The sequence below is a fragment of the Lepus europaeus genome, chromosome 6, assembly GCF_033115175.1.
Source record: "Lepus europaeus isolate LE1 chromosome 6, mLepTim1.pri, whole genome shotgun sequence".
In the NCBI taxonomy this organism is placed as follows: Eukaryota; Metazoa; Chordata; class Mammalia; order Lagomorpha; family Leporidae; genus Lepus; species Lepus europaeus.
The window spans coordinates 130,798,284-130,821,120 of NC_084832.1; the positions used below are offsets into that span (position 1 = coordinate 130,798,284).

General features: G+C 55.4%; 1 protein-coding gene across 2 annotated transcripts in view; it reads left to right on the forward strand.

Annotated features, from left to right (window-relative positions):
- The window catches only part of ANO6 (anoctamin 6), a 141,303-nt gene that overhangs the window by 79,524 nt on the left and 38,942 nt on the right, over positions 1–22,837 (forward strand). For both annotated transcript variants that reach the window (XM_062195106.1, XM_062195107.1), the window contains 6 exons: positions 4,957–5,022; positions 8,162–8,449; positions 8,634–8,747; positions 10,406–10,521; positions 15,882–16,016; positions 21,596–21,701. In XM_062195106.1, the coding sequence (XP_062051090.1) occupies positions 4,957–5,022; positions 8,162–8,449; positions 8,634–8,747; positions 10,406–10,521; positions 15,882–16,016; positions 21,596–21,701 (825 nt within the window). The remainder of the gene's footprint in view (positions 1–4,956; positions 5,023–8,161; positions 8,450–8,633; positions 8,748–10,405; positions 10,522–15,881; positions 16,017–21,595; positions 21,702–22,837) is intronic.

The following is a 22,837-nucleotide window of genomic DNA, read 5'->3' on the forward strand; positions in this document are numbered from 1 at the left end:
TACAGAAGAGGAGCTGCTGATGTGCACCTGTATCTGTATACACCCGTGCAAGTGCACCTAAATCTGTGCATGCACCTGTACCTGCATACCTGTGCACCTGTACCTGCATACCTGTGCGCCTGTACCTGTGCACCTGCACCTGTGTGTTCATACACCCGTACCTGTATACCTGTGCGCCTGTACCTGTGTGTTCATACACCCATACCTGTGCGCCTGTACCTGTGTGTTCATACACCCGCACCTGTATACCTGTGCGCCTGTACCTGTGTGTTCATACACCTGTACCTGTGCACCTGTACCTGCATACCTGTGGGCCTATACCTGTGTGTTCATGCACCTGTACCTGCCTACCTGTGGGCCTGTACCTGTGTGTTCATGCACCCGTACCTGTATACCTGTGCGCCTGTACCTGTGTGTTCATACACCCGTACCTGTATACCTGTGCGCCTGTACCTGTGTGTTCATACACCTGTACCTGTGCACCTGTACCTGCATACCTGTGGGCCTATACCTGTGTGTTCATGCACCTGTACCTGCCTACCTGTGGGCCTGTACCTGTGTGTTCATGCACCCGTACCTGTGCGCCTGTACCTGTGTGTTCATACACCCGTACCTGTATACCTGTGTGCCTGTACCTGTGTGTTCATATACCTGTACCTGTGCACCTGTACCTGCATACCTGTGGGCCTACACCTGTGTGTTCATGCACCTGTACCTGCATACCTGTGGGCCTGTACCTGTGTGTTCATGCACCCGTACCTGTACACCTGTGCACCTGTACCTGTGTGTTCATTGTGCACCTGCACCTGTGTGTTGATACATCTGTACGTATGTGTTCATACACCTGTACCTGTGTGTTCATACACCTGTACATGTGCACCTGTACCTGTGTGTTCATGCACCCATACCTGTGCACCTGCACCTGCATACCTGTGGGCCTACACCTGTGTGTTCATGCACCTGTACCTGTGCACCTGCACCTGCATACCTGTGGGCCTACACCTGTGTGTTCATGCACCTGTACCTGTATACCTGTGCGCCTGTACCTGTGTGTTCATACACCCGTACCTGTATACCTGTGCGCCTGTACCTGTGTGTTCATGCACCTGTACCTGTGTGCCTGTACCTGTGTGTTCATACACCTGTACCTGTATACCTGTACCTGTATACCTGTGCGCCTGTACCTGTGTGTTCATACACCCGTACCTGTATACCTGTGCGCCTGCACCTGTGTGTTCATACACCCGTACCTGTATACCTGTGTGCCTGTACCTGTGTGTTCATACACCCGTACCTGTATACCTGTGCACCTGTACCTGTGTGTTCATGCACCTGTACCTGTGCGCCTGTACCTGTGCGTTCATACACCTGTACCTGTATGCCTGTACCTGTATACCTGTGCGCCTGTACCTGTGTGTTCATGCACCTGTACCTGTGCACCTGTACCTGTGTGTTCATACACCCATACCTGTATACCTGTGTACCTGTGTGTTCATACACCCGTATCTGTATACCTGTGCGCCTGTACCTGTGTGTTCATGCACCCATACCTGTATACCTGTGTGCCTGTACCTGTGTGTTCATGCACCCATACCTGTATACCTGTGTGCCTGTACCCGTGTGTTCATGCACCCGTACCGGTATACCTGTGCGCCTGTACCTGTGTGTTCATACACCCGTACCTGTATACCTGTGCGCCTGTACCTGTGTGTTCATGCACCCGTACCTGTATACCTGTGCGCCTGTACCTGTGTGTTCATGCACCCATACCTGCATATGTGTGCACCCGTACATAGGTGTGCATGCCTGGGGGAAAAGAACAGCCGTGTCCTAGAGAACACTGTGTCTGTGTCTTAACCTTGACTGTCGTGAAGATTCTTCTGGGCTGTTGTTAAAAATAGATCGTCTGGGCCCCTCCTGTCCCTGCTGACTCAGTGCTTCCAGGACAGGAGCCCAGGAATCTTAAGTTTTAAATAAACCGTCCAAGTCACTCTCATGAACAGATAAGGTTGGGAAACACTTCACTAAAATGCAGTATTTACTTTCACAGTGGGTTAGGGTTTTCTCCTTCTCTGAAAATTTCTGTTTTCCAAGTTATCACAATACACACTTACACTGCACAATTACTAAAATATTGATTTGCCAAGTAGATTTGGAAGTGATTGAAGCTGCACATTCCCTCCTGTGCTTGTTGGAATGCTTGTCTGTTTCTGTCCTGCAGTGGCCATACATCGCCCACTTGAGTAAATCCCATCGTGTCAGTCCACTAGCATTAAATGTTTTACCATGAACGTATGAATTTCAATTAAATTCTGAGTAAATAACTCGTGTTCTGCCAGCCAAACCTTCCGGAACGTGTGGTATGTGACAGACAGTGTGTGGAGTAAGTAGACGATAATGTTGGCCCGGATTGAGAACCTTTGACCCAGTTCTCATCTTCGTAGGCTTAGCGGAGACTGGCACATGTGACGTAGAGCGCCGCACGGCTGGTGCTCTGCCTGACAGAGCTGCAGGCGTATCTGAGACTAATCCGGGAGGACCTCGTGTATCCCCTCTGGTTTGTCTCTCCTCTTCACGGTATGTCCGCTGGTTCTGCTCAGGCGCTACAGCCTCTGCACGTGACCCTGAAACGGCCAGATGACGTAAAGAAAAGGCAGACGCTGTGTCTGCAGGCAGCGTTAGCACTGTGTAGGTCACAGGCGCCTGCTGCAAAGCCGGGGAGATGTGTCGCCTGGGCCCTGTAGTGCTGCAAAGCCAGGGAGATGTGTCGCCTGGGCCCTGTAGTGCTGCAAAGCCAGGGAGATGTGTCGCCTGGGCCCTGTGGTGCTGCAAAGCCGGGGAGATGTGTCGCCTGGGCCCTGTAGTGCTGCAAAGCCAGGGAGATGTGTCGCCTGGGCCCTGTAGTGCTGTGGGTCAAAAGCTGCCTTAATTACGCCTGTCAGCCCCCGGGGCTGCGACTGCTTTCTTCTTCATTTATTTCCCCCACAGCTTTAATAACCCCTACGAAGGGGCCGAAAAAACATTCCAGGCTCTGGAGCGTTGTCGGTGCAGGTTTTTCTTTGAGCCCCCGTGCCTCCCTCCACCTGCAGGAATGGGGTCTCATGCCCGTTCAGTGAGGTCTGCAGGCCGTGGGTGATGGCAGCCACTCTGCCTTTCCTAGCATCCTGGGAGGTGACGATGATGGTGCTGTCCGTGGGGGATGAATCTGCTGCCCTGCAGGCAGGAAGGCACAGTGCAGGTTAATTTATGACCAGGCTCCTTTTTAGAGCCAGTGAGCTCAGTTATTTTGCCAAATGATTACAGATTGCAGAAGATGGCTTGCGTTCTGATCCATAAGGTTTTCCAACAAGGCACGCAGATAACTTCTAGTTGGAAAGTGTGTGCCCTCAGATATTCATTTATTCAACAAATATTTATTGAGCAATGACTTTGTCAGCTAATATGCAATATTAATTATCTTTTGTTTAACATGAAGACAGCCTCTACCCTAATTTTTTAAATGTCAAGAACACTGTTGCTTATCCAAGTGTAAATTCTACCGGGAGTGAAGGTGGTCATTTCATATTAAAGAGACTTAAGCAATCTTTTCTAAAGTGAGCAGTCTTTTCCTGACAGGTGCCTGTTTGACAATTATAGCACGCACACTAATTTACTTTAGCTACCTGACAGACCAAGGAAACTGGTTTGATCAAGTTTTAAAATATTCTACTGGTTCTTTGTGAATTGCCATGCCAAAGGAAAATAACAAGAACTGTCTCATTAAGGTAACACCAAGGTGATATATTCACATGTTTAAGCAAATAAAAATGTCCTATCCTTGATTCCACCGTTCAAGTATTTATAGCTGGTGTTAAAATAGAGGGCATTATAAACCAACTCCAAGGTCTACCAGTTATCCTCAGAGAAATCAGGTAAATATCTCAGGAGTCCTTTGTGCAGAAGTAGATCAGAACTTAAATAGGGTAAATTAGTACAACCTTCCTGGAGGGCAGCGCCGCCATACATATTAAAGAACTTCAGACTGGATGCACTGTTTGATTGAACGATTCTACTTCCCCGAGTTTCTCCTGAGGAAGTCGTCAGGAATGCACACAGAGTTCTGCACGGATGTCCATGGGAGGGAAGGAGGAGAAACAGCCTCTGTGCGACAACAGACTGCTTGCATAAATTACAGCCCACCTCTCTGGGAGAATACGATCAAGCTCTTAACGTGAGGCTGAAAAGTATTTCCAGGGCTTTCTGCACCCGTGATGTCCACTGGTGCCCCGCTGCCGCATCACAACCCCCGCCCTTAGCACACTCAGGAATGGGCAGGAGAGGAGGGGGAGTGGGTCCGGAGCTTTCAGAGAGGGAGAAAGATGACGTCGCACACGCATCAGGTGGCAGAGAAGCAGGCCAGGGGGCTGGATCTGCCGGGAGGTCCGGAGGAGTCCAGAAAGGGCTTGGGGAGTGGCTCTCAGCATTCTAGAACAGGGGCCAGCGGCGTTCCCCTGGAGGGCTGAGGATCCCTCAGGTGGAGGGTGTGCAGGCAGAGCAGGTTGGCATGCCAGTTCACTCAGATGTTTGGTGCAGATAAGGAGAGGCCAGGTTCTGAGACCTGCAGATGGAAGCTGAGCGTGTGTGCAGGCGGGGAAGGGGACTGTGACCGTAGCTTGGGGCTCACTTCTCTGCGGGCCTCCCGCTTCATGCGCCACCCTGTCCCTGGGGTTGTGCCTAGGCGGGAGGCTGCTGTGTGCCCAGTGCACACAAAACCAAGGCCCTCCAGAGCGTCCCCACAGGCTGCCCAGGAGCCTGCACACCGGTCCCCAGCTCTGAGTCCCCAGAGTGTGGGCTGCACTTGGAGGAGGCGCCGTCTCCGTCAGGTCAGAGCTGGTTACACAGCTTTTTTCTTTGGTAGTTTTTCTTTTTAGTTTGGTAAAATTAAAGGCCTCACAAATGCTGTTGTTGTTTTCACAGAGGAAGAGGCAAGCCTATGAGTCGAACCTCATCTGCCACGGCCTGGAGCTGGAAGCAACACGATCGGTGAGGCCTGGGGCTAAGATTTTTTTTTTTTAATTTGAACAACAATAGTATATCAGGGATGTTGTGCAGCAGGTTAACCCAACCAATCTAGCTCTCTGCTTGTGCACCTGGGAGGCAGCAGGTGATGGCCCAAGTGCTTGGGTCACTGCCACCCACAGGGGAGACCTGGATGGACTTCCTGGCTCCTTGGTTCCAGCTGTCCCAGCACTGGCTGTTGCAGCCATGTGAGGAGTGAACCAGTGGATGCAAGATGGATCAGCCTGATGTCTCTCCCTCCATCTCTGACACTCTGCCTTTCATATAAAAAAATATTTTTTAAAAAGGAACAGTGTAAGATAAAGATTACTATAATTATTTCACAGTTTTATGTGCTTTTTCCTTTATGTAAATGTATTTCTGTATCAATAAATATCATTTTTGGCATTTTTAAAAAATTTATTTGACAGAGTTATAGACAGTGAGAGAGAGAGACAGAGAGAAAGGTCTTCCTTCTATTGGCTCACTCTCCAAATGGCCACTACGGCCAGTGCTGCACCGATCCGAAGCCAGGAGCCAGGTGCTTCCTCCTGGTCTCCCATGTGAGTACAGGACCCAAGCACTTGGGCCATCCTGCACTGCCCTTCCGGGCCACTGCAGAGAGCTGGACTGGAAGAGGAGCAACCGGGACTAGAACCCGGTGCCCATATGGGATGCTGGCGCTGCAGGTGGAGGTTTAACCAAGTGAGCCACGGTGCTGGCCCCCATTTTTGGCATTTTTAATAGTTCCATAACATAATGAACCCGATGTTGAATGAATTAAATAATCTAATTTTAGATTAAATTTTCATTATTCTAGCACTGCGATGAATATTCTGGTGTTTCATGTTAAGTGACTGATTAGGATGGAGTGATGGATAAATTAGCGAAGGTTTTCTTTATTTAAAATGCTAATTTTATGAAAAAAACTGTGACGATAATTTGAATTTCTTGGAAATCAAACCAAGAAATAAGGCAAAAATGTAGGATGATGTTTTACAAATCTGTTTTTATTCACATCTTCAGTCTTAATGATATAGATGTGTGTGTTATGTGTGTGCATGTATACATGTAGGTGCACATGCATGTACGTGTACATGTATACATGTGTGTGCTTGAACTACCAGCAGATGTAGATTGTGCAGCTCCTTGACCAGTTTCCTGGTATGTGTACGTGCCATGCTCTGCGTGTTCTGGATGACAAGCTTGTGTGTATGTGTGTGTCCATGTGTACACCCATGTGCGTCTGTGCGTGCACTCATGTGAGTTACGTACCAGCAGACCTAGCTTGTGTGGATCCTGGACCGTGTCCTGGTGTGCCCTGCAGGTTCTGGACGACAAGCTTGTGTGTCCATGTGTACACCCATGTGCGTCTGTGCGTGTACTCATGTGAGTTAGGTACCAGCAGACCTAGCTTGTATGGATCCCGGACCATGTCCTGGTGTGCCCTGCAGGTTCTGGACGACAAGCTTGTGTGTCCATGTGTACACCCATGTGCATCTGTGCGTGTACTCATGTGAGTTAGGTACCAGCAGACCTAGCTTGTATGGATCCCGGACCATGTCCTGGTGTGCCCTGCAGGTTCTGGACGACAAGCTTGTGTGTATGTGTGTGTCCATGTATACACCCATGTGCGTGTGTGCGTGCACTCATGTGAGTTAGGTACCAGCAGACCTAGCTTGTATGGATCCCGGACCATGTCCTGGTGTGCCCTGCAGGTTCTGGACGACAAGCTGGTGTGTCCATGTGTACACCCATGTGCGTCTGTGCGTGTACTCATGTGAGTTACGTACCAGCAGACCTAGCTTGTATGGATCCTGGACCATGTCCTGGTGTGCCCTGCAGGTTCTGGACGACAAGCTTGTGTGTATGTGTGTGTCCATGTGTACACCCATGTGCGTGTGTGCGTGTACTCATGTGAGTTAGGTACCAGCAGACCTAGCTTGTATGGATCCCGGACCATGTCCTGGTGTGCCCTGCAGGTTCTGGACGACAAGCTTGTGTGTCCATGTGTACACCCATGTGCGTCTGTGCGTGTACTCATGTGAGTTACGTACCAGCAGACCTAGCTTGTATGGATCCTGGACCATGTCCTGGTGTGCCCTGCATGTTCTGGACGACAAGCTGGTGTGTCCATGTGTACACCCATGTGCGTGTATGCGTGTACTCATGTGAGTTAGGTACCAGCAGACCTAGCTTGTATGGATCCTGGACCATGTCCTGGTGTGCCCTGCAGGTTCTGGACGACAAGCTGGTGTGTCCATGTGTACACCCATGTGCGTCTGTGCGTGTACTCATGTGAGTTACGTACCAGCAGACCTAGCTTGTATGGATCCTGGACCATGTCCTGGTGTGCCCTGCAGGTTCTGGACAACAAGCTTGTGTGTCCATGTGTACACCCATGTGCGTCTGTGCGTGTACTCATGTGAGTTACGTACCAGCAGACCTAGCTTGTATGGATCCCGGACCATGTCCTGGTGTGCCCTGCAGGTTCTGGACGACAAGCTTGTGTGTCCATGTGTACACCCATGTGCGTGTGTGCGTGCACTCATGTGAGTTAGGTACCAGCAGACCTAGCTTGTATGGATCCTGGACCGTGTCCTGGTGTGCCCTGCAGGTTCTGGACGACAAGCTGGTGTGTCCATGTGTACACCCATGTGCGTCTGTGCGTGTACTCATGTGAGTTACGTACCAGCAGACCTAGCTTGTATGGATCCTGGACCATGTCCTGGTGTGCCCTGCAGGTTCTGGACGACAAGCTGGTGTGTCCATGTGTACACCCATGTGCGTCTGTGCGTGTACTCATGTGAGTTACGTACCAGCAGACCTAGCTTGTATGGATCCCGGACCATGTCCTGGTGTGCCCTGCAGGTTCTGGACGACAAGCTTGTGTGTCCATGTGTACACCCATGTGCGTGTGTGCGTGCACTCATGTGAGTTAGGTACCAGCAGACCTAGCTTGTATGGATCCTGGACCATGTCCTGGTGTGCCCTGCAGGTTCTGGACGACAAGCTGTGTGTCCATGTGTACACCCATGTGCGTCTGTGCGTGTACTCATGTGAGTTAGGTACCAGCAGACCTAGCTTGTATGGATCCCGGACCATGTCCTGGTGTGCCCTGCAGGTTCTGGACGACAAGCTGGTGTTTGTGAAGGTGCACGCACCCTGGGACGTGCTGTGCACGTACGCAGAGATCATGCACATCAAGCTGCCCCTGAAGCCCAACGACCTGAAGTCGCATTCCTCGGCCTTCGGGAGCCTCGGCTGGTTCACGCGGGCCCTGAGGGTGGACGAGAGCATCATCAAGCCGGAGCAGGAGTTCTTCACAGCCCCGTTTGAGAAGAACCGAATGAATGACTTCTACATTCTGGACAGGGACACCTTCTTCAACCCAGCCACCAGGAGCCGCATTGTGAGTTGGGAGCACGTGTGGTGGCTCCCTGGGGCTGACTTGGAGCCTGCTGTGGCGTAGCGAGTGGTTTGGTTGGCTGGGATTTGTTTCTTGGTGCCTTGAGATTCCTGTTCGGCTGCAGGCAGCTGTTGAGTGGGTCGTTGGCACCGTGTAAACCACGCCCTGTGTTTTGGAATCCTTGCAGGTTTACTTCATCCTGTCTCGGGTCAAGTATCAAGTGATGAACAACGTGAACAAGTTTGGGATTAACAGACTCGTGAACTCCGGCATCTACAAGGCAGCCTTCCCCCTCCATGATGTAAGTCAGCGCAGATGCAGGGAGAGGCCCCGGGTGTGTCCTGCTCTGCAGGGCGGGTGGGGCTTCCCTTTCTGTCTGTCTGAAATAGAGATCACAGGCTGCCAGACCGCAGGCCTCTGAGGGCGGGAACAGACTCCAGGCCTACAGGCGGTGCCGAGGTTGAAGGCGCGAGCAGTGAATGAATGAGATAATGAGCCATGTCTCCCTGCAGTATATGTATGCAGCAGGACCCACGAGCAGTTAATGTTTGCTAGCGTTTTGGGGACCAGGAGGCCTGCCCTGCCATTTCTATACCTGGATGACCTTTTGAAATCCTTTAGCTTAAATTTCCTCACCAATAAAATGGAGATAATGATAGTGCTGTCCAAATAGAGTTGATACGAGGATTAATTAAATATTAGTCGCTGGCATGTTAAATGCTGTGTAAGTGTTAGCTGCTTTCCTTATTACCAACAGATGTTGTTTTCCACCAGAAAAGCGTTGTTTCAGATCCAGAGTTACATTCTCACGCTTTATTTTCTGTGACTGGACTTTGCCCAGGGTCCAGGGCCAGTCACAGTGGTGGAAGTCCACATCGTTGACACTGGTTCAGGGTCGCTTTCTGAGACCCCAGCAGCCCCTTAAACGCAAGGCTGCTTCTCCAGCTGATGAAATCAGATTATTAAAATGTGCCTGCCTCTGACCTCTCGCGATGTCTTAAATGCAGCTACATTATAACTAAATGAACTCTGCCACTGAAGTAAACACTTCATTACATGCATTGTTACTTTGTGGTATTAGCCCTTAACACTGTGTCTGAAACGCCAAGACCAGGAAGCCTGGATCATTGCTGCTGTGTGGTCTGTGTACCTGCGCGTGGAGACAGAGTTGAAATGTGCGATGCAAGATAATGAAACTAGGGCAGGGTACAGCTACTGGACACATGTGTCCTAGTGGAGAACCGAGAGACCCAGTGTGGTGTCCAGCTTGACCGTCCACGTTTCATTTTTGTGCTCCCATAGAATTAGCTGGGTTACAGCATGATAGAAACTCTGGGGACTTCACAGATAAATGGTTGTTGCCGGGCCCAGGTCTTTCCCACTGAAGCCTCCTTCAATTACAGAGGTCAGAGATCCAGGCCAAGTGGCTGAGGTCAGGGTCCAGGCTCCCACTGGGCTGCAAGACCCAGTCCAAGAAGACAATGAGCCCAGGCCAGAAAAGGGCACTGGGTTTGGGCAGAGGTGGGAGGTTTTGTTTGTGGAGTGAGCTAAGTGTAGAACAGGATGTTAGGCTTCTGATTTTCTACACGCTGGCTTGAGTTTCAGGACTGGCCCGCTGTGGACCAGCCAAGGCCCTGCTTTCCTGCTTAGCCAAAGGCAGGTGTGGTGACTTTGGCATGTGTGTGTGTGTGGGAGGTGTGGGGGGTGGGGTGTCCAAATCTTCACTGTTTAAGAGTGCCCCACTTGTAGGACCTTAGCATCCTTGGGGCTCCTCCCAGGTCCCTGCCGTGCTGCTTTGCAAGTGGCCCACAGGGGTGGTGTTGACCCTGGAAGGCAATCCCTGGACACTGAGTGGGAGGTCCACCTCTTCCAGCGCCTGAGGGCCCTGGGCAGGGATGCCTGAGGATCAGCCTTGAGAAGACGGGCACGTGGCGCTCACTGTGTGCTTCCGCCCCACAGTGCAGATTCCGCTATCGCTCTGAGGACCCCAGCTGCCCGAACGAGCGGTACCTGCTATACCGGGAGTGGGCTCACCCCCGAAGCATATACAAAAAGCAGCCGTTGGATCTCATCAGGTGAGAGAGGGTGTGGGGTGTCCCTGTTGGCATCCACATGTCCCAGTACTCAGTGTCCCCGTGACATTCACGTGTCACGATACTCCGTGTCCCAGTGGTGCCCAAGCTTGAGGATCCTCTGTGTCACTGGCCACCGGTGCTCAGCGGGGCCCTGAGCTTCCTTGAGGTTTCCTTGTGGAGGCAGGAGGACCACATCTTCACCCGCGTGGCCCAGTGTCTGGCCCCTTCTTCCCCGTGGCAGCTGAGCCAGCACCGCGTGGCTCCAGGCTCTGTGATCATGTGACTGGCTGTGTGTGTGGCAGCCTCCTCCTGAGGCTGTGTCACCACACTGCCGAGAGGCCACCACCACTCCCTCGGTAGCATGGGCTTGGTGTGGAGCCCGGGCCCGGACCCTCCACGGCCCTCCGCGAGTGAAAGGACGGGTCTGTCGGGGAGTCCGAGCGAAAGGCCTCCTCTAGGATCTGTCCAGGAGTCCAAGTGAAAGGCCTCCTCCGGGCTCTGTGGGGGGGGGGGGGTCCAGGAAAGGCCTCCTCCGGGGACTGTCGGGGGTCCGGGAAAGGCCTCCTCCAGGGTCTGTCAGGGGGTTCGAGGAAAGGCCTCCTCCGGGCTCTGTGGGGGGGGGGGGGTCCAGGAAAGGCCTCCTCCGGGGACTGTCGGGGGTCCGGGAAAGGCCTCCTCCAGGGTCTGTCAGGGGGTTCGAGGAAAGGCCTCCTCCGGGCTCTGTGGGGGGGGGGGGTCCAGGAAAGGCCTCCTCCGGGGACTGTCGGGGGTCCGGGAAAGGCCTCCTCCAGGGTCTGTCAGGGGGTTCGAGGAAAGGCCTCCTCCGGGGTCTGGGGGGGTCCAGGAAAGGCCTTCTCCGGGGTCTGTCGGGGTCCAGGAAAGGCCTCCTCCGGGCTCTGTCGGGGGTCCGGGAAAGGCCTCCTCCGGGCTCTGCCGGGGGTCCGGGAAAGGCCTCCTCCGGGGTCTGGGGGGGGGGGTCCGGGAAAGGCCTCCTCCGGGGTCTGGGGGGGGGGGTCCGGGAAAGGCCTCCTCCGGGGTCTGGGGGGGGGGTCCGGGAAAGGCCTCCTCCGGGGTCTGGGGGGGGGGGTCTGGGAAAGGCCTCCTCCGGGGTCTGGGGGGGTCCGGGAAAGGCCTCCTCCGGGCTCTGTCGGGGGTCCGGGAAAGGCCTCCTCCGGGGTCTGGGGGGGGGGGTCCGGGAAAGGCCTCCTCCGGGGTCTGGGGGGGGGGGGGGTCCGGGAAAGGCCTCCTCCGGGGTCTGGGGGGGGGGGTCCGGGAAAGGCCTCCTCCGGGGTCTGGGGGGGTCCGGGAAAGGCCTCCTCCGGGGTCTGGGTGGGGGGGTCCGGGAAAGGCCTCCTCCGGGGTCTGGGGGGGGGGGTCCGGGAAAGGCCTCCTCCGGGGTCTGTCGGGGGTCCGGGAAAGGCCTCCTCCGGGGTCTGGGGGGGGGGGTCTGGGAAAGGCCTCCTCCGGGGTCTGGGGGGGGGGGTCCGGGAAAGGCCTCCTCCGGGGTCTGTCGGGGGTCCGGGAAAGGCCTCCTCCGGGGTCTGGGGGGGTCCAGGAAAGGCCTCCTCCGGGGTCTGTCGGGGGTCCGGGAAAGGCCTCCTCCGGGGTCTGGGGGGGTCCGGGAAAGGCCTCCTCCGGGGTCTGGGGGGGGGGGGGTCCGGGAAAGGCCTCCTCCGGGGTCTGGGGGGGTCCGGGAAAGGCCTCCTCCGGGGTCTGGGGGGGGGGTCCGGGAAAGGCCTCCTCCGGGGTCTTGGGGGGGGGGCTCTGGGAAAGGCCTCCTCCGGGGTCTGGGGGGGTCCGGGAAAGGCCTCCTCCGGGGTCTGGGGGGGGGGGGTCCGGGAAAGGCCTCCTCCGGGGTCTTGGGGGGGGGGCTCCGGGAAAGGCCTCCTCCGGGGTCTGTCGGGGGTCCGGGAAAGGCCTCCTCCCAGAGCAGACCGGCCGCACAGCGGGAAGTGAGGCCTTCGTGGGAAGGGGCGCGCAGTTTCCCGTTGTCAGCGCCTGTCCGCCTGCCCCTGAGGGCCCCAGCTCTTCCCTCCCGACCACGCCAGAGGAGAAGCCGCTTCCCGGAACAGCCCGCACAAACCGGAAATGGACTTTGCGCGGGAAAACGAGCCGCTCCCCCACCCCCAAGCACCGATTTCCGTGGGTGTGGCGTGGCGGCCTGGAGGGTGTCCACCGGACAGCCTGAGAGAAGCCGAGGGGGCGGGCGGCGCAGGCACAGCGGAAAGGGCGAGGGGAGGAGTTCGAGCCCCGGCTGCTGCGGAGCAGTGAGGGCGCGGGAAGGAGCCCGGGGCCGCAGAGGAGCCGCCTGAGGCCTGCTGGACCGGCCACGGGACACCTCGGACCGGAGAGGCCAGGGAAGGGCAGAGCGGGAAAGAAGCCCCAGGGCGGGGGCGCTGGGAGCACATGGCGCCTCCCAGCTGCGCGGTCTGGGGGAGAGAGCGGCCGCTCCGGCTTCTGTCGGAAGTGGCCTTCTAGCCGTGGGTTAGCGAAGCGCACGGAGTCTCCCCGCGTGCGCGTGGGAGCAGGAGCCCAGCGAGCAGAACCCCGGTCAGGATGGCACAGAGGTGCCGGGGGAGGGGTCGTTATCAGGGAATCAGCCGGTGGGTGGCTGCCTGGGGTCCGCCGAGTCGCTCTGTGTCTGGACGCACTGCGGGTGTTAGCATTTATCAGGAGAGCCTGCCCCGTGCTCAGTAAGTAAGCAGGGAGCCCTCCGGAGGATTATTAACTCCAGGAGAAGCGAACTGTTAGGAAGGAAAAAGCAATGTTAGTAGATGACTAGACCCAGCTCTGCGCTGTGCTCACCGAGCCCTGGTAACGCAAGGCCGGGGTCTTGAGCGAACCAGGAGTGATGACGTAGCCGTGCACAGAGGAGAGGCCCGGCACGCGGGCATGTGGACGAGGCAGGGTGGCAGTGTCACCTGTCCCTGTGACGTGCTCATCTCCCAGAGGAGAAAGTCAGTAGGTGGTGGACACAGTGGAAGTCTGGAAGCCACTGGCCCCACCCTCATTAGTGCCTGGAGATGGGGGCTGGTTGTCAGGGTTAGGAGTGGTCCCTCTTACAGGGCGGCGCCGTGGCTTAACAGGCTAATCCTCCGCCTTGCAGCGCCAGCACACCAGGTTCTAGTCCCGGTTGGGGCTCCGGATTCTAACCCGGTTGCCCCTCTTCCAGGCCAGCTCTCTGCTATGGCCCGGGAAGGCAATGGAGGATGGCCCAAGTCCTTGGGCCCTGCACCCACATGGGAGACCGGGAGAAGCGCCTGGCTCCTGGCTTCAGATCAGCGAGATGCGCCGGCCACAGCGGCCATTGGAGGGTGAACCAACGGCAAAAAGGGGAAAAAAAAAAAAAAAAAAAAGGAGTGGCCCCTCTTGGCAGCAGGCAGCGGGGGAGGGCTGTGCTCAGCCTCCAAGCCACTTGCTCTGCTGCATGTGCACTTACTGCTCATACGCATGTTGAGTTGTGGGTGTTTGGGCAGAGAGCACAGCCCGTGTGATGGGATCCTCCTTAGGTCCATCTTCTCAGCAAGTGCAGGGGTGCAGGCTGTGGCTTCAGACCTGAAAAGCCACAGTGATGGTGATACCTCTGGGAGTTATCAGCCCCCAGCCCTCGTTAAATGTCCAAGCAGGGACTCTGAATGGAAAGGTGGGGCAGGCAGCTTGAAAGATTCTCTCCAATTTTATTTACTATACAATTTTTCTTTCATTTCATTTGAAAGGCAGAGAGAGACAGGTAGACAGCCAGACAGGCATAGATCTCTCATCTCCTGATTCATTCCTCAAATGGTATGCAACAGCCAGGACTGGACCGGGCCAGAGCCGGAGCCTAGAGCCTAACTCAGGTCTCCCATGTCGGTGGCAGGGACCCAGGTACTAGAGCCATCACTGCCTCCTCCCCAGCTGCTCATCAGCAGGAAACTGGACTCAGAAGTAGAGCTGGGACTCACCAGGCATTCCACATGGGATGCGGGCGTCCCAAGTGCATCCTAACCAACGTGCCAGATGCCTCCAGTCCTCTGTGTGGCATTTGCAAGGTGCATGGCTGGTGCACGTGTGTTCCAGAAAGCACGACAGGAAAGAAGCCAAGACATCACAGGCCCATGGCCAGGCTCGCCTCACCTGTACCACATGGGGCCCGCCGTGTACTGCTGGGCACCAGCTAGGTGACAGCTCCTTGGTGTGAAAACGAGGACACTTCTGAACGTCAGTGCCAGCTCTCCCACGCCCCAGGTTGTGGCGCTAGTCCCACACTGAAGCGGTGAGCGTGGCCAGGGCATTCCTCTCTGCCATCTCTGTACTCCTGCTTGTGCTTGGGACCTGTTGATCTAGGCTGAGCCCCCGGAGGCCAAGCCCGCTCCTACGGGGCCTGCAGTCGCACAGGGGGCCTGGGGCTGAGAAGCGCCTGCTGGGGCTGCGGAGCGAGACAAAGGCGGAAGGTGGTGCCTTCATCGCAGCGCCCTCATCCCGGAGCCCTGTCCTGCCGGCCGTGTTTGCTCCCTCTCGGGCACAGTCTGGCCCTGCTGCTTGCTCGGCCTGCCCTCTGCTCTCTCCTGTCTGGCCTCTTCCATCTTACCCCACGGTACACTGGTGATTGACTCTGAAACCTTAGGATAGAACAGACGTGCTAGAGCGAAAATGCAGAGCAGTGGCTTCCACAGGCTCCACCCTGCGGCCTCCCACGCCCACGGTGAGCTCTGTGCTCCCGGTGGACAAGTGCAGTGGCTCCCCTTCTGTGGTTTCACATTCTGCAGCCTCAGAGAATGAGAACGGGACATAAAAGACTTTGAGAGCCAGCCCAGGAGAGAGATCAGACATATGGAATTTTCTTCCAGTGTTGTCATTGCCCTATTTCATTGCTTGTTACTATCCTGCTGCTCCTAGTTTGTCAACTAAACCTTATGCTATGTCCACAGAGGAGAACGCACAGTGGGCATGGCATTGCACGCTGGCTGAGGTTCCAGGCGTCCGGGGGGACTTGGAGAGGCTCCCATCACCTGGGGTGGAGGGACCCCTGCGTTGTTGTCAGTCGTTTCCTTCTTACTGTCTGTTGTTTACGTTTCCTCCAAGGACGATCCGCACGTGGGGGAAAGCAGGAGCCGTGAGCAGTGTGCGTGTTAAGAGCGGGATGCTGGGGACAGTGCCCGCCTTCACGGGAGCATTGTCGGAGCTGTCCTGCCCCGCACTGAGCATCTCTGCTCCCACGCTGTCCTGCGGGTGCCCTGCTCCAACAGGCAGCCTGCGGCTGGCGCTCTGCCCGCGTGGTGCGTGGTACACGTGTGGTCTCGGTAGGCCACGCGGTCTGCTGTGCAGCTGTCAGTCGAGGGTTTGCGTGTCTGCTGCTGTAACTCCCGTCTCCCCCGCAGGAAGTACTACGGAGAGAAGATCGGGATCTACTTCGCCTGGCTGGGCTACTACACGCAGATGCTGCTGCTGGCCGCAGTGGTGGGCGTGGCCTGCTTCCTGTATGGCTACCTGAACCAAAATAACTGCACGTGGAGGTAATTTACTGTTGTTCCTCACCGCCTCCCTGGGAGCGCACTCAGATGCGGCCTGATTTCTAGAGTGTTCTACGAGCAGCCCCATCAGAGGACGCTCCCTGGGTGGAGCGACTAAGGGAAGAAGAAAGCATTTTCCTCCGTTGGTCCAGCCCAGCCTCTGACAGGAAAAGACCCTTGGAGACCCTCTGGGGTTTGGGAACAGTTCTCTGTGTGAAACAGGAAGGAGACTGGAGGGGAGGTTGACCTTGAAGCGGTGGCCCCTAGAGGACGCCTGCCTCAGCCGTGCAGGGACGGGGCAGGGAGGGCCCGTCAGCCCATCAGTGTTCTAGATCCCGACTCGGAGATGCTTGTGAGAGCCCAAGTAAACAGGATGTTTGGTCTTTGACTTTGAAAAACGTGCTCCTTACAATGTGAGGGAAAGTAAGTGCTTAGAGGGCTTCTCTAAATGCTTTTTAAAAAAGATTTATTTATTTTATTTGAAAGGGAGAAGTACAGAGAGGGAGAGGGAGAGAGAGAGAAGGAGAGAGGGGTCTTCCATCTGCGGGTTTACTCCCCAGATGGCCTTAACAGCTGGAGCTGTGCTGATCTGAAGCCAGGAGCCAGGACCTTCTTCCAGGTCTCCCATGTGGGTGCAGGGGCCCAAGGACTTGGGCCATCTTCTACTGCTTTCCCAGGCCACAACAGAGAGCTGTATCGGAAATGGAGTAGCTGAGACTCGAACCAGGGCCCATATGGCATGCCGGCACTATAGGCAGCGGCTTTACCTGCTATGCCACAGCACCGACCCCTCTCTCTATGCTAGATGTGGGATTTGGATGCTAGCTGCACTGTCCAGGGTGCACCCTGGGGGCCAGAGCACTCTGACTTTGCCCACATGGCTCTGGCCCGTGGCGTCCTCTGCCTCCACTCTCGGATCATCTGGCCCTCGCAGGCCACAGCCATGTCGGATGAGCTGACAGTATTTCCAGCAGAAGCACGGCAGCAGGCGCAGGTGTGGAAGCCCAGAGTCCAGGCATCGGTGCCCATTTGATGTAGCAGATGACCGGTCCTCTACCCATCGTGGCATCTCTTTAAATTTTGTATTTATTTTCATTTATTTGGAAGGCAAACAGACAGAGGTCTTCCACGCACTGGTTCATTCCAGAAAGCCTACAACATCTGGGGCTGGACCAAGCCAAAGCCAGTAGCTGGGAGCCAGGAACCCAGTCCTGTTCTGCCACATAGGCAGCAGCTCAACCACTTGCACAATCATCTACTGCCTTCTAGGGTCCACGTTAGCTAGGAAGCAGGAATCGGGAGCCAGAGCTGGCACCCAGACCTGGGGAAACTGCTATGGGAGGCAGGCATCTTAACCATAAGACCAGACGTTCCCCCAGCCTTTAATTCTTTTTTAAGTTTTATTTATTTGAAAGGCAGAGATATAGAAAGGGAGATTTCATCCACTGGTGACTCCCCGAATAGCCACAATGGCCGGAGCTGGGCCAGGCCAGTCAGGAGCTTCTTCTGGGTCTCCCACGTGGGTCGTAGGGGCCCAGGGACTTGGGCCATCTCCCGCTGCTTTCCCAGGTGCGTTAGGGGCTGGATGGGAAGCGGAGCAGCTGGGACTCAAGCCAGCACCTGTATGGAATGCTGGCGCTGCCGGCTGCAGCTTCATTTACTAGCCCACTGCACTGTGCCCGCGTCCCCCTCCCCCAAATCCGGTCTTTAATTTCTATCAGCAGTATTTTGTAGTTTGCAGTCCAAAGTCCTCTACTTTTATTCCTTAAATTCTAAGTATTTCATTCTGTTTGGTGCTATTGTAAATCAAATTGTTTCCCTAACTTCGTTTCTGGATTATTTATTGCTGGTGTATAGAAGTGATTGCTTTTTCTACGTTGGTTTTGTGTCCTGCCGCCTTGCTAAGCTGGCTTATCTGCGGTCATAGTTTTTGGTGGATTCCTTAGAAGCTCTGTCTACAATGTTATGCCAGCTGTGAATCAGAATTTCTTTTACTTCTTCCTTGCCCGCTTGCACTGCCTAACACATGTGGCAGCACGTGCCCCTAGGAGGAGAGCCTTCAGCCTTGGTGGGACTTTTTTTTTTTTGGACAGGCAGAGTTAGACAGTGAGAGAGAGACAGAGAGAAAGGTCTTCCTCCGTTGGTTCATCCCCCAAATGGCCACTACGGCCGGCGCACTGCGCCGATCCGAAGCCAGGAGCCAGGTGCTTCCTCCTGGTCTCCCATGCGGGTACAGGTGCCCAAGCCCTTGGGCCATCCTCCACTGCCTTCCTGGGCCACAGCAGAGAGCTGGACTGGAAGAGGAGCAACTGGGACAGAATCCGGTGCCCCAACTGGGACTAGAACCCAGAGCACCGGAGTTGCAGGTGGAGGATAGCCTAGCGAGCTGTGGCACCGGCCATCGGTGGGACTTGAGTAACGCTCTTTCTCAGGCTGGGGAAGTCTGCTCCAGTCCCGGTCTTCAGTGTCCGTGTCATGAGGGGTGTGGTCCTGTCAGCTGGGTTTTCCTGTGTCTGCTGACGTCCTTGTGTGGGTTTTGGCCGGTTTTCCGTTAACTCGGTGTTACGTGGACTGACTTGTGCTGGCTCATCCTTCCTTTCCTGGACACATCCTGTCAGTTCTGGTACGTGATAATTTGTGTGTGTTGCTAGGTTTGGTCTCCTAATATTTTGGTTTTTGCATTTATGATTTTATTCATCAGATATTCTGCAGTTCTCACCTTAGTTCCAGTGTTTGCTTTTTTATTGGTTGTTGTAGGGATTACAGGTAGCAGCTCAGTGTAGAACGGCTGGTTCAGGTTAGTGCCAGTGTATTCTGAAGACTCGGCCTGTGCATTGGTCAGCTCCCTTCCCGCTCTTGGTGGCGTTATCGTCAGGCAAATTAAAACTTGACACACATTAAGTCCAACATCACGATCTTCTAATTAGTGCTTTAAGCAGTTATATTTTAGATCTTGTTAGAGAAGAAAACAGCTATGTACAAAATGTTACTTACTCTGTCTCTACCAGCGCTCTCTTTCTGTAGGTGGATGTGAGTGACCGTCAAGTGTCCATTTATTAAGCCAAGGAGCCGAGTAAATGTGTCTCATAGCAGGACTGCCAGTGTGTCCTGCGGAGCAGGCCAGCTAGCGCAGGTGCTTCCACATCTGGTGGTCCTGGGGGTGTCTGTGTTTCTCCTTTGTTTCTGAAGGGCCACAGGGTCCACAGTACTGCGCACGTTGTGTGTGATGGTGTCACACTCTCCTCTGAGGCTGTGCCCCTCTGCCTTGGCTCCTTGTCCTTGCCATTCCTCCTGCCCAGTTGTCTGATGGTCCCACGTCACCTGAGTTTCCTGCCGCCTCGTCCCTGGACCCCTACTGAAGCTTCATTTAGTCGTCGCACCTTGCCTCACTGGGATTTCTACCTGTTCCTCTTTAATGCTTCCTGATGTCCTTTCTGAAACAAGACGTCCATACACACGCGTTGCTTCGGTTCTTAGAATGCATGTGATTCCTGATCTGAAGTCTGTCCTGTAAGTGCCGTGTATGGGAGCCCTCACGTGGGTGTGTGGACAGCTTGTGCTCCCTGCGTTGTGACTTCAGGTGGGGGATGAGCACAGTGCAGCAAATCTGGAGGTCAGCTTCTCCTACTCAGGGTTTGTGGGCACTGCTGCCTCTCCTGGTTCAGTTACTTTCCTGAACGAATTCCGGGAAGACTCCCTCCTTTGTCATCAGTGACTGTAGTAGGCTGAGTTGTTAGCCAGCGACTGGATTAGCTAGTGAGTCCATGAAACGCCTGGGTCAGTAGCTCCCTGTCCACAGCCTCTGCCGAGCGGCACTGCCAGCCCTCCCCGTGCCTTGCTGGCCACACGCTCTGTCCTGGCCACAAGCACTGTCCCCTAGGTGTGTATGGCCTCTGCAGTCTAGGACAGTGTTGGAGCCTCCTACGCAGGCCTACAGAGGGCTCCTTCCCTGACGTTCAGTTCATTTGTGGTTAGCCTCTGCTGGGGCCGGTGCACAGGCAGCTGCAGTGTGAAGCGATTCTTCTGAGAGCTTGCAGCGGACAGCTCCAGAACTCCAGATACGAGGTCAGAGAGAATGCAGCGTTTCTGGGGGGCTGCTAGCAGCTGTCTGGGGAGAGGGCTTCGGGGTAGCTCCGAACTCTGCGTGCCCCCCGCACTGGGAGCTGCTGGGCTGCTGTGGTCGTGAGGCTTTGGCTTCTGGGCGACCATGAAGCTGGGATGGGAAGAGGTCAAGGTAAGAGGTCACACTTCACGGTTCTTAGCAAGATTCAGCCAGTTTTCCTCAGACTCTGCTTGGGTCTCTACAAGCACCTGGCCAGTTTCCGGAGTTCGGGAACGGTCGACGGGGACCATTTCTCGCCAGTGCTCCCATGTTTCTGTGGGGAGATGGGATGTCTCGTCTCATTCTGCTGTGCGTGAAGTCTTCCCCTGCCCACTGACATGGCGCCAGTCCCCTGGAGGGACAAGGACAGCTGACTTTTTCCTTGTTTTTTTCTCGTCAACCTGTAGGAATTACGTGAGACCCGAGGCTCACGAGCCTGCGTGTGCGGACGCGTTGCGGAACTCCGCATCGTCAGCGCCGCCTCCGATTCCCTTTCTGTTGTCCCTGGGGGAGGTCCTCAGTGTTGTCCCTCTGTGCCTGTGTGGTTTCCGCCTGTGGGTTGCGTAGCGAGGACGTGTCTACCTGCCCGGAGGTTACCTGGGTATTCTGGGTTAGTACTTAGGGCAGTCTCCTTCTCCACCTGGAAGTGGTGAGCGTGTGAGATGATGGGTGGCTTGGTCCCTGTCCTGACAGCTCTCCTGTCACAGCAGCCCCGTGTGTGGAATGCCGGGTTCTCACTTGCCCCGTTCGCCGGGCCAGCGCTGTCCCGAGTCAGCTTTGTGTGGGCAGCGCTCTGCCCCTGAGCGCTGCTTTGTTCTCTCGATCTGTTTTCTTCCTGAGCCAGTCACGCGCCCGTCCTCGGGAGCCTTGGGGCTGTTCCGAGCCTTTGATCTTCCAGGCAGTTTAGAGCTCACGTGGCAGAGACCTGACATCGTTGTATCCGGTCTCCCCAGTTGTGAGTATGGTGCTGGAAGTCATCCTCCCTGTCTTCCAGAACACACTTGTCATTTTCTCTGGGTCGGTGTTAGCCCATCTGCACTGAGGTTTCTTCCTAGACAACTTAGGTTTGAAGCTATTGAAATAGTTTGTGCTACAACATGGTTTTGTAAGTGCTGCAGGTGTTTGGGCACACAGTTCATTTCTGTGTCCCTGTGTTGATTTCGTGTCCAGCAAACTTTGTATACCCCCTAATGCTAGTCGCTTACCCTGGGTCCCGCTGAGTGGAGTCATTCAGGAAGTGCGGGCAGCAGGACCTTGTCTGGCTCCCACTGAGGGGAGCGCTCGCAGCATTCACCTCTGTGTGCTTGTTCTCGTGGGTTTTTCTTAGCAAGATATTTCCAGGTGAAGAAGGGCGCCCCTCAGCCTCCTCTTATGTGAGCGTAGTTTATTTCTCATCACAAATTGTGTTGGATGTTGTTGGGCTGTTTGGAAGCTAGTCATATTCATGAATCTTTGTAAGTTTTCTTTCTCTCTTCTTTAGCAAAGAAGTGTGCGATCCTGACATTGGGGGCCGGATCATCATGTGTCCCCAGTGCGACAGGCTCTGTCCCTTCTGGAGGCTCAACATCACCTGCGAGTCCTCCAAGGTAGGTTTGGCTGCTCCGGCCATTGCACGGAAGGGAAGGTTGGCTCTCCTGGTCATCACTTAGGGCTCTCACCGAGAAGCTGCGTCTTTCTGTCCGCTGGGGTTTCCAGAAGGGTGTTTTCCAACCCCTAAACCCTAGCAAAGGAGCCTGCAGTGCCGCCCCTCCTCGGCATGGATAGTAAGGTGGGATTCAGAGTCTGAGCCGAGGTCTCGGGGAGGGTCGGTGAGGAGAGGCGCCTGCAAAGAGCAAACGGCAGGTGCAGACACCCGAGGGTCCCTCCAGCAGGCTCGTGCCGCGAGCACCTCCCTGGCTTAGGGACAGGTCCCCTGTGGGCGGGTCCTGAAGCCACGCCGGGGTTTTCAGATCCCGTCTCTCACCGTGTATGTGAGGGTCCTTCAGATGCCTCCTGGGAAGGGGAATTAGAGGATAGGTGTATTTCGGTGCTTAAGGCTTTTGAAACCCATGCATGGTTTCTTCCTGAGTCACATTTTTGGTGAACAGTTTGAAGACCCCTCCTCTGTAGCGTTCTGATTGGCTCCCCTGCCTGCATGTTGAGCTGTGCCTCTCGGGGACACAGAGCAGCGAGCTGACCTGCATCACCTTTCCGTGGGCCATGACCCTCACACATGCGGCCAGAGCGACCGCATCCCCGCCCGTCTCCCTCTCCTAGTGGCACAGGGTGCATCCCCAGCCTGCGGCCGCTGTGCAGACCCTGTTGTTGGAGGGAAGCTGCCCTGCTCACTGCCCCGTTTCTCCTCTGGCGCCAACAGATGTGTCCCCCTGCCTTTTCTCCAGAGGGGAGCTGAGAGTTCACAGGGTGGGGGTGTTCTCTCCAGGTGCGTGGGCACAGGTGCTGGGACAGCAGGGTGGTGTCAGCAGACAGGCTGGCCCTGATGTCTGAAGTGGGAGCGACGTCGGACAGAATCCTCAGTAATGGCCTTGCAGTGTGGGAGCCATGTTTGTAGTCGGTCAAAAGCAAGGTGTAGCATTACAGGACAGCCTGGAGAAGAGGGCTCCGTGGAGGTCAAAGCTGAGAGATCTGAAACACGTGGTCTGTGCGGTCCCCCTACCTTGGGGAGTCGTGGAGAGCAGCCTAGCCAGCACGTGGTCGTCAGCTCTGTCTTCCCGAGTGGTGG